Source organism: Myodes glareolus, chromosome 2 (genome assembly GCF_982192425.1).
Source record: "Myodes glareolus chromosome 2, mMyoGla1.1, whole genome shotgun sequence".
NCBI classification, from domain to species: domain Eukaryota; kingdom Metazoa; phylum Chordata; class Mammalia; order Rodentia; family Cricetidae; genus Myodes; species Myodes glareolus.
Genome location: NC_142027.1, coordinates 40,338,018 through 40,358,300, shown reverse-complemented (window position 1 = coordinate 40,358,300; position 20,283 = coordinate 40,338,018). Strand labels below are relative to the sequence as shown.

Below are 20,283 nucleotides of genomic sequence, written 5' to 3'. Positions count from 1 at the left end.
TATATTATCTCTACACTTTGGTTAATTAAAAAACATCTCTTTCTTGTTAGTTCAGTGTCTCACAATAGAAAAACTGTCTTGAGAAGAAGCTTGCAATTTGGAGGTGAAGGTGGAGGTGGGTGTTTGGAGGAGAGAAGGGCAATTATCAAACCAACTATAGTGGTAATTACAGCTTGCTGAGGAAGAGATCTCCAAATGAATATAACCTTGTAGTCAGCACAGGGCTTCATACATATTCTAAGAGTTAAAGAGCTGATACACTTTTATAGTGCTAATGAATTGTAAATTGCTTTGTTGTATGATTAAATGACAATCTTCAAAAACGGAATAAGGGTTCCTCAACATGTCTGTATAACACTTCACTAAATAAAACTGACTCATGCTCCAGAGCCATTGTGATGGTAAATAACTATACATAGTCACCACGTATTTTTAGTAAATTCAATTTGTTGGGTTCTCCCACAAGCATTGAAGAAAAGGTAATGCCATTTAATGAGAAGCAGGTGCAGTTTCCACCCTAAACCTGGAAGCTAGATGATACCCTTAATGCCAAAAGGTTGGAAATGAATTTTTTGCTTGTTTGCTTTCAGGGGACCCCAAATTTGAATGGAGTCCTGAAGATTCCAGTAGGATACAGACGGTGGCAGAACAATGGCAATACTTACAGTGGCCATTCTGTAAGTGTGTTCTTCTCTTCTCTTCTGATTTCATTTTAGCCTTTATGTACCATTGACACCTGACAGAAAAGAAAACAAAAGCTTACACACGAATTATGTAATACAAGAATGCAAAACAGTTAGGGGCCTGGAGAAATGTCTCAGTGCTTAAGAGCATTTGCAACTCTTCCAGACATCTTGAGCTGATTCTCAGGGAGGGCTCACAACTGCCTGTACCTTCAGGTTTAGGAACTGTAACACCCTCTCCTGGCCTCCATGGATACTTGAACTCATATCCACATACCCTGTTACACATATAAAGCTTACAATTAAAAAAGAAATGCAAAAAGGAATATAAAAAAACAGAGTCCGCATCATCAACAGATGAAGTTCTTGTCTCTCTTTATAAAGACCAGCTTAGAATATGTTTATAATGTAAAAATGCCTCATATAATTCTTTGATATACATCAAAATTAGCACCAAATAGCACTGTCAAAGAGACTGATTTGAAAGATAAGATTCACGTAAAATATTTTGCCGTCAGCCATAAACATCCTTTTCTTTTATTTCTGACTTTTAATAACCACATTTTTTTTTAAAAAAAGTATCAAAATACAAAAGATTTTGAGTTAGAATCTCAGAAATTTAGAAAATTAGCTCTATTTTCAATGCCAGTTAGTATGGTGGCTACTTTCTTAAGAGAAGAAAATTTGGGGGGAATGTTATGTTCTTCCATTATGCAATTGGGCCTTTGACTATATCAATTCAAGTAGCTTCACCAACATACATGGAATTTGTTCATTAAATTTATAATTTCAATTGGTTTAGCAGAATTTATCTGTAGTATGCACTGCAATTTTTCCAATGTTAATTATGCCTGCATTTCTATGGTAGTTTAAATATTTAACAAGATCTTCTTTATATTCTCCATGGAATAGCTTCCATTGTACGACTCCCTATGAGAGTCCATAAGATGTACTTCAAAGAAACTGTGTTAGACAATGTAAGCAAAGTAGTTTTCTCCAGTATATAAAATGTTTAGGTGATTTCTGATGTTATAGAAATTGGCAAACATAAAGCTGAGAATGACTTAGTGTTCAGTTTTCTTTGTTAACTTCTGTGTTTAAGTGGCACTGATATTCCAACTCAGAAATCTTGATGATAGGTAACGTTTGATAAACTCTTTTCAAGCCTGTTAGATTAAATTTTGTCCACAACGATAGCAGCATTTCATATTTGTGACATTTACAATTCAAGGCAATAATTTTTACTATAAAAGTTAATGTTCTTAATGTAATCACATACTCTCTTGCAAAAGAGAAGGATCCTAAGACAGTGATGATCTATGTCAGAGTGGGGACAAGGGAAGGAAAAAAGTATCTGAGAAATTAAATGAATGTGAGGGAGAAGATGAGAAGGAAATAATATAAAATGAAAATATTTGGTTGCATGAAGAGTGACAATGACAATGTGATTGTGTTACCAAATACTGCTAATACCTTATATATTGATAACTGCTAAGTAAATGCTATCAAAAGAATACTAAATATAATAAACTTCTCTGGTATATATCCTTTACCCTCTATAAAATAAGTGCTATCAGCAGCTTATGAATCTTATGTATGGGTATCTTGATAATAATAATTAATTCATTAATTGTCCTAATTCTGAATTTTTACCTAAGAGAAATCCTTCACAGAGTCATCAAATTACAATAAAGAAACACAAATTCAGGAGTAAGTTATTCTTTACTATTCAGCTTTAAACTTTTTACTGTAGGATTTGGGTAATTTTTTTTTTTTTTATTGGGAGCGGATATTGAATGTTTCTAGTGGATCTGTCCTCTGTAACTCTGTGACATTTCAGTCCCTGTGGTCTTTTCCTATCAGGCATGTTCTCTCTTTTTGAAATGCATACACACACACACACACACACACACACACACACACACACACACACAAACAGAGAGAGAGAGAGAGAGAGAGAGAGAGAGAGAGATGCACACACACACATGAATACACAGGGTCTAAAATGTTGTTTTCCACTGAGTTGGGATAATCCAGAAGACTCACTTACCTGCCAGTGATGAGGAAAAAGAGAGTGAGGATGACTAGGAGCGCGAATCCCCCGACGGCCGCCGTGGCTATGACCAGGATCTGCCCTTGTTCTGCTGCCATGTCAGAAGCTGAAACGTAAGCACAGGAGACACATATGGTGATGGTTATTATTTTAAAGCACAGTAGAATTGACCTTTATTTTAATAGGTTTCTAAACAAACCAGCTGAAGTGAGAGTTATATAATGCTTACAGAACTGAGGTCATTATACACAATACAAAACTTTCTTCTGTCTTAAAAATATAACTAAGGTGTACGAATTCTTAATGCATCCTTTTAAGAGTGAGTATAATTTGCATTGACCAGACTTTTGAGACTTATTAGGATTTTGTTTCTACAGTATAAAAAATTATCCTGTAATTTCAATTAATAAATTTTAAAAATAATTTTTATATAATATATATTTCACAGAACTAACTTTCTGTGAAATTTAATAAGGATATATAAATGTGTATATGTTTGTATATATGCATATATATTTATATATACATAAATATTTAATAGATGATGAGTACAGGAGAAAAGAATACTTAAGTGCTTCTTTTTTCTTTTTTGATGACATATAGTTTAGAACATACTAATTTTTTTTGTTATATATGGTGTTTTGGGTGACACTGGCGTCTCAGCATGCATGTGGGAAATTATTTTGATTACATAAACATTAATTGTAGAAGGAACCATTTCATGGATTGGGATCTAGGAATGAATAAATGGAGAGGAGGAAATAACTGGCAACATTCGCTCCTCTGCTCCATACTCCATGATTGTGCTATGGTCAGCTGCTTCTGGCTCTTTCTTGTAGCCTTGATTTCCCTTTCTAAACACTGGCACTGTGAACCAAAATTTACCTTTCTACTTACATTACCTTTGCCAGAATGTTTTAACATACAAAGAAAGAAAGAAATTAAGAATTTGGTAAAACTCTCTCTCTCTTTCTGTCTCTCTCTCTGTATATGTTTGTGTGTCTGCTTGTTCATGATGCTAAGGTTTGAATAGAAGACCTTAAGCATTATAGATAATTAAATGCTTGTCCGAAGAACTGCAGCAGCTACTTGTCACTTTCCAGTGGCCCTAAAATACATAGATTGGTTCAGTTCATTTGTTGTATTCCATTTTACCTATTACTGTTTTCTACACTATATGGGATGGGAAATTGCTTATATATCAGAGTGAGTCCCTTAATATCTATACTTGATGTATGTCAATTAATGAAAAAAAATAGTGGTAATGATAGTGAGACACAGATTAGTTAAAGAGCTTCCTCATGTAAACTTATGACCAGAATTTAGCTCCCAAATTTTACTTTTGCTTTCCTTCTTATACTATAAGTACCAATAATAATTCAGACATCAATAGTCTAAAATATTAGTCAATAAGTCCCTTTATTATCTTTCAACTTGACTAAAACACTGTATTTTATTTCCTGTGTGTGCGTGAGTATGTGTGTGTGTAGTGTGTGTGTGTTATGTCAGTGGGCACCAGTGTGCAAATGGAGGTCAGGGAACAATCTTGCATGTTGGTCCTAGTCTTCTACCTTGTTGGAGACAAGGCTTCTCTTCCTTCACCTCTCTTTCTGCAGGCTCTCTGATAGACACATTCCACTAGCCTCCAGGTGTTTTCCTTTCTCCACCTCCCGTCTGTCTTGCAAGGGCAGTGATGGCTATGTCACTTCATCTTGCTTTCATAAAGGTTCTTGGGGACTCAACTCAGGTCATCAGAATTGCACAGCCTCCTCTCCTAGGGAATAACAACTGTAGGTTTCAGTAAGAAACCAGTCACACCATCTAGGAGACTTACCAAATGTAATAAGAAACAAAAGTCATGTTCGTTCAGTTTACAGCTAAAGAAATTCATTAAACATTGGAATTAGATTTTTGTCAGCATTATTTCATCAAAGCATCTTCAGGCAGTTTTTACAAAGTTGAGTTTCGATTTGTAATCTGTTCAGAGATGAGTTAAATAGTTGTATCTCAGCCAGTAAACAAGCTTTTTATTAGTTCTTCCCCAAGGTTTGCAATCTTCAAAATAGCACTGATATAGGAACTAATGGTGTGCTCTAAAATGTCATATTTTCTCACTGAAAATTACAAAACAATAGATTTTAAGAGATTGATTTTTCAGAAAACATTATAGTTTGAAGATAAAGAAGATGACATTTTTAAAAGGAGACATTATTTACTTACAACTCCTGTGTTCTTAAAGATATAATCTAGTTCAAAAGTGTTCCGCCTAGGACAAATATTGTCATAGTAGTCAGGTCTCTAGTGATTTCTGAGACTCTATTCAAAGCTCAGATGGGGAAAAAGATTATATACTTGAGTGGCTTGTGAAAATCATAAAGTGTGTCATAAAAATTTATATTGTTTTACATAATAACTTAATTAACTACTGGCTTCACTAATAAGTCTCCTTTTGCTTACGTCTGATTACACGATCACTGGGCTTGAATTAGGATTTTAATTGTGCTTTAAACAGAATGCTAAATAAATCTGAAGAATGCATAGCAATGTATAATTATTTCCCAAGCATGTATACAAGCAAAATTAAGTACTTTGTATAAAAAAAATTACATACACACATACTCAAAACAGATGAAGAATGCTTAATGGATGTCATATATTGTTCTGGGTATAAAATAATACAGACAATGAGGGGGTATGATTAGGGAAATGTGACAAACATGAACACTCATATCACTTACAGTCTATGTATTATTTAATAAACAAGTGTCTATGTTCTCAGGTCAATGCAAAAAGTTTAAAAATATTATTGAATGTGTGCTCATAGTCCACATGCTTATGTCAGCACCACATTTACTCCTACTTGAGCAGTTCTGTTACTTGTCCGTGTCCACACATACTGTACACAGAAAAGCCGGCAGCACAATACTGACCTATCTGTCTCAGGTCCTAGCTACTGAAATATTTTAAATAACCTTTTTGCCTAACAGGAGAACAGATTTTTTTTTTTTGTTTTACCAGAATCATTCATGCCCTTGTTTGCCCCTGATTTCCAGTCAATAATGTGAGAGTATTGAATTAAATGCAATTGTCACAGTATGCCAGAGAAATGTAACTATTTTATTGTATGAAAAAATAAAATATTGGAAAGAACACAATTTCCTGCGTGGAAGAAGGAGGAATGTCCTGGACCTGTGCTGCATTATTGTACTTGCTGGGTAAGTTCTGTCTTTATAGGATTAGTGCTGGTCCATCACACAGGGCTCTGATTTCATCTCTGGGTAAACTTCAAAGCCCTTAACTTTACTAATGAGGCATTTTCTGACTGGCTAGCACAGGTCTCTAGCTTGTCTGATTAAAGGACTGTGCACACGCTCAGTTCCTAGAGTGAGCCACACGTTTGATAATGGTCAGTTCCTGACAGTTCTCTTTCATGGACACCCAGTCATTTGGAAAGCTTTTTCTCAGTTGTTGTTTTTGTTGTTTTCTTTTTAAATTAGGCTCTCAGACAGATGTTTCCATAACCCACTTAAACTAATAATATAAATAAAAGTATAGTGTGTCACCCAATTTACTTCTTAGCAAACTGTCTCTTTTATTGGAATAAAAATTCCAGGAAGACATGAAATTCATTCCTTGTGTTGTCTGTAGAAAGTCCAGTATGACATACTTCCACTCTTCTCAAAGAGAAAGTGTAAATAAAAATCAGATCCATCAAGGATTATCTAGATGATCTCTCAGATCTAACAGTAATTCTTATTATATGAGGTTGAGACAGGAAGACAAACGAGGAGTGGGTGGTGTTACAGCAGAGTGACAAGAACAGGAAGAAGAGATGAAGGGTTCTTTCTCAGATCCTTGGAGAAGGTGTGCTTTGGGTTCTATTTGTGATCTGTTGTTTTTGAAGGCACAAAATATGTAGCATCGTACATAAAGCCCAACCCATGTGACTGAATATGTGGCTGTAACTGAATGAGTACATCAAGAAAATGAATTGAATGGTTATATGCACTATATAATTCTGATAAGGAAAGGTTGGAATAAGCTGGGCATAACTCACAAATGTCCTCCTTTTAATAATCTGAAGAAAGTTTTTTTTTATCTCAAACATAGCTGTTCAATATATATGAAGACCATGTACTCAATATTCACTTCTAATTACACACTTTGGAGACGATGATTCTGGAAGGCAAGAGTTACAATAACCATAACACTTCTACATTTCAGCACGGTCTTCAGAACAATGTTAAAGAATTCATTAATTCACCAAGTAATATTTATTGAGAAGTTATTACATAGCAGATACCAACGTGACTCTGGGGAGACAGAGATGAAAAAACCATATGCAATTACTATGCTGGTAGACAGGCAGATCAGTAGGGAAAATAGACAATGAACAGAAAGTTACAAAGAGTAAAAATTGCTATATTAGAGAAACTTGTCTGCAGTACTGTCTATATTCACTTGTGCAGTCCCAATGCTAATTATCTCTAATTAGTTTTCTCAGAGAAAACGCATCTAGAACTTATTCTTAGTAGTACCGATAGGGAGAGCCCTGACCCTAAAATGAGCCACAGTGGGATATGTAGAGATAAATTAAATTTATTTGTGAAGCACCATTGGAATTGTTTTCTTTTGTTAAATGCAAAAAGATCATATCCTTGAACAAAAATAAGCATACTAAATTATGTTTAATTTTATGGTCTTGGCCAAAGTATACTCCCTTAAGAAACAATAATTAAATTAAAAATATTGTGAATTTGTTATTTAATCAACATTTAGAACCTAGAGAATGCTTGGTTAAAGTTAGGATATCCAAGTTATTTCTATTTAAAATAGTTATTTCTATTTAAAAAGGAAAAACAGAATGAAGCTCTTTCCATGGAATCTAAATTCTTACAAAAAAAATAGATTCCATGTTTTTAGAAAAGTGTGAGAGAAAAGCAATTTGGCTATTTTTAACTAACACATTTTCTTATATGGAGGCATATGATTCTGCCTCAGTGTAATCAAGATTATTTTTCATATTTACATTTCAAAGTGAAATGTGTTATTTGTAGTCTGTGTCATTTTCTATGGACGAGCGTTTTGAAGTTAACTCATTTCTGTTGTGAACTTCTTCTGAGAGCTACCGGAGGATATATGACACATCTCGAATAAAGTATTTCTCAAAAATGCTGCCCAGGGAAATTCATTTCTTTGTCATTTCACTGAAATGATCTTTAAAATCATAACCTATATTTTAACAAATAGGTTGACAGTAAACAAAAAAAATCATTGTAAGGTTTATTGGCAAGTGACATGTGAAAATGTCTTCCTCAGATCATATGTAACAATCAGGATTTTAAATTATTTAAGACTGAGATGCATATCGAATATTGTACAATGGAGATGAATAGATCTGCAAAACTTTCAATGCTTCAAGCCTTGTTGGACATTAACATATTATGTACAGATGAAAGGTAGTAAATAAATATAGCTGGAAGAAAAAAATTCAATATTGTAATTTTGTAGATGATGCTGTTATTATCTTTCTTGCTCACCTAGACTTTTAAACATGGTCTCATTTTGGGTCTTTCAACAAGTGTGAGTTCCAAGTCAAACTTTTTACTAATATACCTTGTGTTTTTATCATCATTAACATGGGTTAATATTAGGCTATAGATGTATATGAGTATATGAGTTATGAGTTTCTGTTGATCTGCCTTGCCCCAATGAATCTTTCTCATTTATTCCCCCTTATGTGATAATTACTCTTCAAAATACTATTTGAAATTTCTCAGTTATTCTTCATAGCCTAGAAGGTAAAGGCCATTTTTTTTCTAGTAAGCCTAGTTCAGAGCTGCCCATGCAGATGATGCTGGAATCAGGTCTCACAAGTTCTCTCCTTTGTCTTTCCACCACTCATCAGTCTTCCCACTGATCATCAATATTGTCATTTTCACCTTGCAAGTGTCCCTTAGTTTCATCCTTATTCTATTTCCCATTTTCTCAGTTCAGATTTATATCTGGTCACATCTATTTGAAATTAGCTAGATGGCAGCCTCAATTATGCAAAACACAGTTTGTCTGATTATCTTAATATATTAACACTGAAGAGTTTTCTTCCTAGAAGAGCATGCATTTTTTATATTGAGACTTCAGATCTATTTATTAATGTCTAATTTACAGTAACAGTACAGTAAATTATTATTAATATTATATTAATTCTAGCAGATTATTAGAAAGTGAGGGAGGAACATTATAAAGAGAAAGCGTTATCAAAGCTTGTACAAAGTTGTACAAAGAAGTGTCCAAGCTAGTAGAAGTAGAAGCAAGAAAAACGCTGAAAATATGACATAAGATTCTAAAATATTTCTCATCAGGAGAGGAAGTTTAGAATTAAGCAGTCTTTTTCAACTCAAGGAGTGGCAAAAAATTCATGTGTTATATCCTAGTGACATAATCACTTAATTTCAATCAAAAATACTTGGTTAATCATCAGTTTCACCAAGCTGTGATTTATGTATTACAATAACAACCCACCTGCAAGATATACCCACTGGTACAATAGTGCCACAAATGTTAGGGGAGTAAGCAACCACTTTTTGCTTGGGTTTAGCCTATTTCAGAAGATGGAACCCACACCACACTACTAATAACAGATAAGTCATGCACCCTAAGGGAAAATCTAACACTATTATTATGCTAAATGAGCATAGTAAATAAAACAGTTGGCACAAAAACCCATAACCGTTCAATAGCAGAAAACGAGAGACTTTGAAATACTTAGTCCTAAATCGAATGTATGTATCTTTCCCTTTTTCTCAAGGCTCAGGCAACATGTTAGTGAGGATGGGGCTGAGTGGAGGGGGAGCCAAGGCAACAAAGGAAGGTTGAGAACAGGAGAAATATTCTTCCTTAGAGGAACACACACCAGTTGGTTATTCAACAAAAAAATGGTCATGCTTCTAAATATATATGCAAGTAACATTACATGCACTGAGAAAGATGTATACATGTATGTATGTATATGTATGTATACATACATATATGTATATATGTATTAACAACTAATGAAAAAAAAGGACACAAATTTGAAAGAACAAGGAGGGAGGGGTATAAGGGGGTGGGGTCAGGGGAAGAAAGGGAAGGGATAAATCATGAGTTATATTAGAATATCAAAACATAAAAGGAATAGCTAAAATATTGCATGAAATTCTCAAAGAATAAATAAAAAATATTTAGAAATGCCATCAATTCAATGATATTCCCTTCAAAAAAGAAAGAATATGTAGATGCAAGGTTAGAAAAAGCATTTCTCCTCCTAATATTTAAAGCATATATATATATATATATATATATATAAATATATATATATATAAAATCAAATCCTTGGTTAAAAACTGCAGCTCTTAAAAAAATTTTTTTGAGGATGTCAGTTTGGTAAAAACCAATACCATTTTAGCTACTTGAGTACAGAGAACACTGTATTTCAACTTTCTAAATAACAATGGATTAACATAATGTTCTAACGTCTATTAGTAAATTTATAGTCATTAAAAGTTATTAAGGGAAGAATACAGTCTATGTGGAACTATAAAAGATTCCAAGTTAAAGAATACTAATTTTGCTTCCTGAGAAATGTTGATTATTAAACATTTCTTAGCTTCATACATGAATATTCACTGATTTGTTTTTGATCTGGAATAAATTAATGATGAATTAAAGGATAATCATAAGAGTTAATTTCCCCCAATTTTCTGTGCCTAAGCTTTCATTGAAGTGACCATTTAGAGTAAGCAGTATAAACATGGTGTTGTATTAACACCATTTGTTTATAATCATTCAATATTTGAGGCCATCTCCCATCACACACACACACACACACACACACACACACACACACACACACACACACAAATCTCTAAGATTAAAACTCAAAGAGAGAAAGACAAGAGAGTCTCTCTTCCCCTCAGGTGAGCTGATTACTGAATTCTCAGCTGGAAGGAAGCAAGCCTTGCAGATCATCCCCGCTGAAGCAGAGGCTTTACAGGGATTTTACTCTTCAGAAAGCAACTTCAGAGCAGTGTCTTCTCTGCTGCTCTGCCTCTTCTCCAGAAACAAAGCAAGTCAGTACATCAAACTGGGGCTTGATGTACTGAAATACCACCAATCTCCAGACTCACTCTTCTTGATGCCCCAATTTACCTGTCAGATGAAATGCCAGATGACATGGGGTAATTGGAAAATGCAGGTTTGGCACAACTTGATGGAAAGGGAGAGGCAGAGATAGGTGTGCAAAGTAATGAAATACCGTTTGCTTTTCTTTTTTTGGAAGAGATTCCCATGTTCATTAATGAGTTGCACAGATGCCTTGCCACATGCAGAGAACTTTCAAAATGAAAATTAATGATCATAGCATTTGAGCAACTAGATCTATTGTCAATGCTTTAAATTTCTGCAGTGTAATGTATAATCATCTGTCCTTTATGCTGTCCCTTGCTAAACTAGGTCTTTGAGACTAATTTTTATAATTGAAATATCTTTGACTTCATATGCACATGCTTTATGCCTTTTAAAATACCCATTGTAGAACAGTATTCCCTTACAAATGCCCCAAAGTCAGATGTTTACTGACCAGAAGTCAATGAATTTTCTATATTAGGTATAATTTGCTGTGTACAATTATATTGTTTGTGGGTTTTGGATATTTGTAAGTATATATGAGGCAGACAAATATAGGGAATAATTTAGAAGATGGGTCTGGTCCTGGCTTGGGTTTTGGACTGCTCTTATTTTTCATGCTGTTTCTTTCATTATGCACATATAACCCTTTCTAAAGGAATCTTCTAGAAGTCCAAGACCCTTACAGGCACTGGACTACTATTATGCTCTTCTTTGAACAATAGGATACACCTCTTCTTATATTAATGATAATTAAATTTTAGTCTCTTTTTAAACATTTATAATTCATCCTGGCTCAGGGTGGGGTAGCAGTGATCAAGCTTAAACTTGTTCTCAGTACATGTATAGTAAGGAAAAGCTGTATATTCAAGTAAAATTTATGGAGAATACCCTACATCCCATTTTATAAATATGCATAACTTCTAAGGGACATGCATGGCAGAAAAACTGTGTACGGCCTAGTCTATCAATTAAAACATAGAAGGACCATTGCTGTGACCCCTAGAAATAAAACTTTTCCTTTTCTTCAATACCATAGAAGGAAATTCCAGGAGCCCTTAAGTGTTTTCACTCACACGGATTGTTGCTCTGTTGCAATACATTCTGATCTTTTATTGTATTGTCTTAAGGACAATTTCTGTGTTGGGTTTTTATTTCAATTCCTTGAATAAGAGAGCAAGACTCAAGAAAAACTCAACCGTAACCCCAATCACAGTAACATATTGATAAGCATATCTATATATTTGAGAGTTTAGTCTTTTATTGCAACAGCAACTATTGTATGGAATATAAAGCTTTATAATTAAATATATAATTAATAGAAATCACAGATTTAATAAGGCTTGTGTATTCTAAAGTTTATTTAAAACAAAATTTATTTTTCATAAAAAATATTTAAATTAATCTCAACTTAAAATATACACAGGCTTCTTTAGAAAAGGGTTCAGAGTGCTGGCGTGATGTTTAGTGAATAAAAGGACGTTTTGCAAAACTTGATCTGAGTTAAGTCTCTGAACCAATGGTGGAAGGGGAAAACCAATTTCTAAAAGTTGTTCTCTGACCTCCACATACAAACACATACACACACATACACAAACATACACACACATACACACCATGGTATTTGTGCAACTGCCCCTTGCCACTACCACTACCACTATTTTTTATTATTAAGTATAATTTTTTTAAAAAAGAAAGTTTCTGGAGAACATTCTTTTTGACTTGGTATGCATTCAAAAATAATAAAAATGTCCATCATTAAGAATGTGCTGGGGCTAGGAATGCAACTGACTTGGTTGAATGATTTCCTTGCATGCCTGAAGTCTTGAGTTCCATCCTCAGTATAGCCTAAACTATGGGTGGTGCCTCCTTCTCCCAAAGTACATGGACCATCTAGGAAGATGGGGTGGAAAGACTGTGGAAACCAGATGACAGGGAAGGGGATGGTAGTGTTTTCTGGACATGACAGGCTGATGCATTGATAAACTCAGGATAGCCTCACAAGGCCTCAACAAAATCAAGCCAATTAACATTCCAGCATAAAGAGCAGGGCCTCACTAGTACCTACTCCTACCTGAGGAAATATTTTCGTTAAAAATATGGCTTCTGGTAATATGACCATGCTACAGGGGATGTTCCCAAACCCCTAAAATCTATGGATAGCACAATTTAGACTAGGTAAGTAATCAAAAATAAAAGCACACCAAGTTGGGTGGGAGTAAGGAAGCATGGAATAGATCTGGTAAGAGTTTGGGAGAAAACTGGGGCTGAATATGATCGAAATACAGTGCATGCATGTATTATAATTCTACACAGATTAAACATATTTTATTAAAAAATAAAAGCAGTGTAAATCATGCATGTTTGTAATTCATGAATTTGAGAGGTAGAGTCAGGAGGATATGCATTTCAAGAGCGTTCAAGGCTATTCTTGGCCACATAGGAAGTTTAAGATAACCTGGGCTATGTGAGAACCAGTCTCCAAAAAAAAAAAAAAAAAAAAAAAAAACCTTATTAAGCCTTGTGATACAGATATGAGTTTCTGAGATAGAAACTAAAGTTCCTTATCCTCACAAAATTTTCTTTTTTAGTAGCAGAGTTAGATAGGTAAGCCTCAACTGAAATTTAATAAAGTTATATAAATGTTGCTATGTGTGAGGGTCATAAAGTGACAGCGAGGCGAGGTGCTGATTCTTTGCCTCAAATCTGAGGTGATTAGAAGGGTTTTGCCGCTCACCAAGTGGCCGAGTGGATATTTAGAAATGAGGACATTCTATTTTAAAGAAACTTCATTAGGAATAGCCCAGAGTTAGAAAAAGGACAAAGAACCTTCAGGACTTGTTTGCTGTACCTTGAGATGTCTAAGGAACAGACCAAGACACAGAAAAGAAATTTGGGATTATGGGCGAGGGTGGATTGGGACAGCATAAAGCCACAGTTGCAGGCATACCATTGTTCTTCTGTTACTGTTAAGCACATAGGTTGGAAAAAAAGTGAGTCTACTCAAAACTGTAATTTGATGGAGATATGAATTCTTGCAGGTAATTGTGACAGAGAAATTGTCCTGAAATGTATTCAATCTCATAGTACTTCCCTTATTTTTCAGTTACATGTGGGATCTAGCCCCAACGTTTCATTGAATCAGTTGTGTTTCTGCAACTTGAAATTGAGAATATGGATAACATTATTTAATATCATGAATTCAAAGAATATAACTTAATCATATGCATGTTGTGCAAGGAGAAGGGAATAGGAGACAGGTCTAGTGTTGCCTCACCGTTAATAACTTCATATTGTTTGCTATATTGTTCTTTAGTACCATGATTTTCCTTGTATTTTGATGCTAAACACAGCATTCTCAGACTTTTTAATCGTGACTGGACAGATAGGACTAGAAGGCAAGGTAAACAGGATGAAGATTTTATCTTTCTAAAGCAGTCTTTTGCTAAATAAAAAGGATTAAATGGCTCATTGGGTACGTAAATGACATTTAAAGGCAGGTCCCATGCCCAGCAGCAGATGACCAACACAAAATGAACTCAGTGGTATTTTTGGAGGATTTTGTCTCATAGTAGTTTGTCTAGCATGTTTTTCCTCTTCAGGTTTTTTGCTTATATATTATGGTTTCTGATTTTGTGTCTTTACCAGGTTTCTGTGTGTGTGTGTGTGTGTATGTGTGTGTGTGTGCACACACACGCGCGCGCCTGAGCATCCTGTACAGCAAATAAAAGCTGTTCAGAGGTTGCCTCATCCAACTCCTTCCAACCATTTGATGCTGTAAAAATGCTGTCACCTACCAAAGTTTTGGGCTCCATTCACAGTTCTCTGGGGGTATATGCAGCCTGCTGGCCAAAGGTTAGGGATGCCTGTCATCTGTGTCAATTTTGAAGGGTGTCAGAGGGAGCAGATATAACTGCATAATCCTCAAGTCCGTTGCAGAAGTGACACCATCAATGTTATGCATTTTCATTTTGTCAGGTAGTTTTAGCAAACTGCTTCTCAGGCCTCATGTATGAAACTACAATTAAGAATTTCATCTTAGATCAAAATACTTTCAAGACCAGTCAAGTCCAATATCATGCTACTAACTGCTAATACTTTTTAAGTCTATGGTTTGCTGTGCATATTGATCTTTCTCTAAATTAAGAGAGGGGGAAGAAAGAAACACACTCATACACACACACACACACACACACACACATACACACAGAGGGAGAGAGAGAGAGAGAGAGAGAGAGAGAGAGAGAGAGAGAGAAAGAGAGAGAGTGAAAGAGAGAGAGAGATCTAAGGTCTGCAGCTGTGGTTTCCTCTGTACTGTGGATGTGGAGTACTGTAATATGTATGGGTAACTGGGTTTATTCCCAAACACTGCAAAGAAAAAAGAAGGTTTTGTGTGTGTGTGTGTGCGCGCGCGCGTGCATGCACACGCGCATACAGATATGTTAATAAATAATCCTTTAAAACTGAAATAAAGAAGAAAATATCCTCAATGTATTCTTTTCTTAAAGTCATATAATAGAAGTCAGTATTTTGCTTTATTATTTTTCTATATAAATTAACATTCTTCTAGATAGAAGTGATTTTAGAAACATTCACTACTGGCCATGATGGTAAATAGAAAGATAGTCTTTATAAAACCCTGTGATTAATTTAATTTTTCAATAACTAGAATTGATTTTGGACACAAATAACTCTTCTATTGCTACCAGAAAAAAACCGAGTTTCATCAACTTGATCAAAACTGAAATCATTTTCTTTGGCAGACAAAAAGCAATTGATCATAGTTCTAAGCAACATGAGGAGCTATTTTTGTTTTGAATAAGTTTTGCCCATAGCTAAGCCCCGGAAGCTTGTTTCAGAGAGACACAGCTCATCAGATTTTTTTCTGTGGGATCATATTCCTCACATTCTTTTTGATGACTCAGAAAACCTGCTTTGACAGATTTCTTGGTCATTGTGATCTTTCCTCATGATATCCTGTGGTATGAGACACTGGGCTCTCAGTCTACTGTGTATCTAATTGTGGGAGCAGATTAAAAGCATAATCCTAAGGACAATCTTTGCTTTGTCTGCAGCCTATTTCAGAGGAGATTCAGGAGGTTTTATCTTCACCATTGTATAAATATTGGCTAGGCATCTTGATTTTTATGATAAAAAAATTCAATTTCTCTTCACCTTAGTTGTAATAATTGACATCATTTATTGAAATAATAATAAAAATGCTGCACATTTAAAGTCCTCCAAAAGATTATCCTTCATGCTGGGTTGTGTGGTATGCTCAGGTACTCCCAGCACCAGGGATGTAGAGAAAGAAAGATTGAACATTTGAAGCCACCCTGGAATACACCCGCTTTAGCATTGTTAACATACTCTATGGTAGTTATTAAGTCCTATGTCTTACAGGAAAGAACTTTGAGAAATGAATGAGGTAGAAAATCAGGTAATGCCACAGCCTTGTGGCAATTCATAGATGAACAGAAATGAGTTAATTTAAGATATAAGAGCTAACTAGGAATATGCCTGAGCCATTGGCCAGTGTTATAATTAATATAGTTTCTGATTTGGGTCTGGATGACCAGGAAACAAAAGCACAGTTTCTATCAACACATGGGCAACTATAGGTAGGTGGTTTTATTTACCCTAATGGGGGCCCACCCATCACCCAGTTCCCAAATAAATACATGAGAATTTATTCTTACTTATGAATAGCCAACCTTAGCTTGGCTTGTTTCTAGCACATTTTTCTTAACTTAAATTATCCTGTCTATCTTTTGCCTCTGAGATTTTACCTTTCTCTATTTTATATACCTTTCTTTTCTTCTTTCTTCGTGGCTGGCTGTATGGCTGGGTGGCTGACCCCTGGCATCCTTCTCTCCTTCTCATTTTTTTGTTCTCCTCTCTCTTTTTCTTTTCTCTCCAATCTAGAATTCTCCTCCAATTTATTCTCTCTGCCTGGCAGCCCCACCTATCTCTCTCCTTCCTAGCTATTGGGCAGTCAGCTCTTTGTTAAGCCAATCATGTGTTTTAGACAGGCAAAGTAACAGGATTTCACAGAGTTAAACAAGTGCAGCATAAAAGAATGCAGCACATCTTTGCATTATTAAACAAATATTCCACAGCATAAACCAAATGTGACACATATTCAACTAATATTCCACAACAGGTATTCTCTTCCTGGACTGTGTGGATCAAGAAGAATGTTTGTGACTTTGCTTTTGAGAGTTTTGCAGTGTTTCTGTTTCATCAGGGTATTATTCTTGCCAAATCTTTTGCTTAGACTAGCTAATGGTATGTTTGTTACTTGAACCAAAGGGTAATCTAAAATTATTCCAATTTTCTTATAATTAATTAGAAAGCATTTAGAATCAACATACAATATGAGTTTTTCTACTAACTTCCTTGATACTATTTTTTTCTTTTGATATTTTTATGCATGATATGTCTTAAACAATTTCTTTTCTCCTTTCATTCTCAATATGGAAAAAGTCTCACTTGACTGCTGACATTTTGCCTTGGCTCTCTTCAAGGCTATAGACAGAAAATGCTTCTGAAACAAACCAATAAAATTTCTGCATTTCTTGAAAAACTGCCTGCAGCCATACTCCCGAATGTTGCTTATCTTGTCCCTGTAGATTCTGTGCTTCATATGTGCAGGAAGACACTGCTATTCTCTCATGAAAGCAAGAATCCTAGGTCAAGATGATGCACACATTGTGACCATAGTTACAGGTCTCAGAGTAAGACTATGGTACTTTGTGTTTAATAGGTTCCTGATATTTATTTCTAGGTTTAATTTATTTTTTATTATTTTATTAGATTTATTGTATTTTGTGTGCCTAGGTGTGGGCCTGAATGTATGTATTTATACCATGCACATGCAGGTGACATGGAGGCTAGAATAGTATGTCAGAGTCCCTGGAATGAGAGTTACAAGTGAACGTTAGTTTCACAGTGTGGGTCCTGGGATCCGAACTCAGATCTTCTGGAAGAGCAACAAGTGTTTTTCACTATTGAACAATCTCTCTAGCTCCAATTTTTAATTATTAACATTTAATATATGTATTTTAAAGTACCCTAGATCTCTTGGCAGAAGATAATTGCAATTTAAAAAATAAGCATTACTCTGTTTAATTATGTTTTCTTAGCAAGCATTCCAGTACAACTCAAGGATGAGTCAGGATTCTCAGTCAGCATGTAAAGAAAGTTGGCATAGGCGAAAGGTCCAGCCTTTCCCTGGGAAGCAAATCAGCTCGCCTTTATTACTTCCTTTATCCTCACAGATTGTTAATAATGACTTCAGTTAGCAATGTGTACAGGTTTGGGAATATTCTATCACACAGTTTTTTATTAAATAATCTACTGATTAAGAAAAGTGTAATGGAGGTCATTTCTTGCCCTCTTTGCATACATGAAAACTCCTGAACTCCATTTTCTTATCACGCTGACTAGTTCATATATGGAGGTTTCTTTTTCTTTCTTCTTCTCTTTTCCTTGCATTTGGAGATCCAGGGACAAAGCTTCAAAGGCTTTTCTCTAATAGTTTTCTTTTGAAGGCTAAAAAAAGCTACTTTTTATAATAAAACCAAATATAAAACCAAATATAATAAAATAAAACAAAAACTAACACATTGGACTTTTACAAAACAAATGGACAGAAGGAAAATCACCCAAGAGAACAACACACAAGAATCAGAAACCCACTCATTTATGCACTGAGGGAGCCCATAAAAACACAACATTTAAAGTCATAATATTATGTAATGAGCCTGGTGCAGACCCATACAGGGGCTGTGCATGCTCCTCTGTCTCTGTGAGTTCATATGAACTTTGTTCCTGTTAGCTAGAAGGCCTCATTTTATTGGTGTCATCTATTCCTTCTTCTTCTTATACTCAACCTCTTCATTCTCAAGGCTCCCTGAACCCTAGTGTGTGTGTGTGGCGGGGGTTGATAGAGATATTGTATTTAGGACTGAAAGTTACAAAGTCTCTCACTTCTTTATAATGTCTGGATGTGGGTCTCTGTATTTCTTCCCATCAGCTGCAGGAGCAATCTTCTCTGATGATGGCTGAACAAGGCTCTTATCTATGGTTATAGATACAGCAGGATAGCAGAATATAATTTATGATCATCTTTTTATTGCTACTTTTTTTTTTTAAAAAAAAGAGCAGTAGATCTGGTTTTACTCTTGGTACCTGGACTATGTAGACTCAGATTCTTGGTCACCCAAGCAGTGTTGGTTATGGATTCAACTTACAGAGTGGGCCTTAAGTCAAATCAGACATTGGTTGGTTACTCACACAAGCTTTGTGCCACCATTGCCCTAGCAAACTCAAAGGCAGGCAATCATTGTATATTAAAGGTTTTGTGGCTGGGTTAGAGTTTATGTTTCTTCTTTTGTGTGTTTCTCCTTTTTTTTTCTTCAGAGAAAGGGAACCATGGTTTTATTTAGCACATTTACCCTTTCTTTTTTTAATTAATTAATTAAAAATTTCCACCTCCTCCCCTCCTCCCATTTCCCTCCCACTCCCCCTACTCTCCCTCCCCCTCCCTCTCCCATCCTAAGAGCAGTCAGGGTTCCCTGCCCCATGGGAAGTCCAAGGTCCTCTCCCCTCCATCCAGGTCTAGGAAGGTGAGCATCAAAACAGACTAGGAACCCACACAGTCAGTCCATGCAGTAGAATCGAAACCCAGTGCCATTGTCCTTGGCTTCTTAGTCAGCCCTCATTGTCAGTCTGGTTTGATCACATGCTCCATCACTCCCAGTCCAGCTGGCCTTGGTGAGCTCCCATTAGATCAGTCCCACCATCTCAGTGGGTGGACACACCTCTCGTGGTCCTGATTTCCTTGCTCATGTTCTCCCTCTTTCTGCTCCTCATTTTGACCTTGGGAGCTCAGTCCAGTGCTCCAATGTGGGTCTCTGTCTCTATCTCCATCCATCGCCAGATGAAGGCTCTATGGTGATATGCAAGATATTCATCAGTGTGGCTATGGGACAAGGCCAGTTCAGGCACCCTCTTCACTGCTGCCCAAGGAACAAGCTGGGGACATCTCGTTGGAAGTAGATATCTTAATTAAGAGAGCCATTTTAAGGTTGTCATGAGACTTGACTCTAGAGGGGTTCTCAGGCCCAAGGAGATATATATTTCTCTTTATGTTTATTCAGAGTATGTTGCTGTGCCAAAGGTGCTAAAATGAGCAGGTGGAGGCTCTATGTAGGCACCAGCAGAGCTTCTCCATTTCAGTGAATTGTCCAGGTGTTGTGTTCAGCAATGGGGTCCTACCACTGTTTATGGAGACCAACCTAGAGGTTTGGCAACAGCCTGAGTTGTTTCAGGATTCTCACTGTATCCCTTTGACCAACAATTTAATTAGATGCAACCCAG

General features: G+C 35.7%; 1 protein-coding gene across 2 annotated transcripts in view; it reads right to left on the bottom strand.

Annotated features, from left to right (window-relative positions):
- Positions 1 to 20,283, bottom strand: part of Epha6 (EPH receptor A6) — a 917,499-nt gene that overhangs the window by 300,839 nt on the left and 596,377 nt on the right. For both annotated transcript variants that reach the window (XM_048422770.3, XM_085685660.2), the window contains 2 exons: positions 2,734 to 2,842; positions 666 to 736 (listed from right to left, as the gene is read on the bottom strand). In XM_048422770.3, coding sequence (XP_048278727.3) covers positions 666 to 736; positions 2,734 to 2,842 — 180 coding nt within the window. The remainder of the gene's footprint in view (positions 1 to 665; positions 737 to 2,733; positions 2,843 to 20,283) is intronic.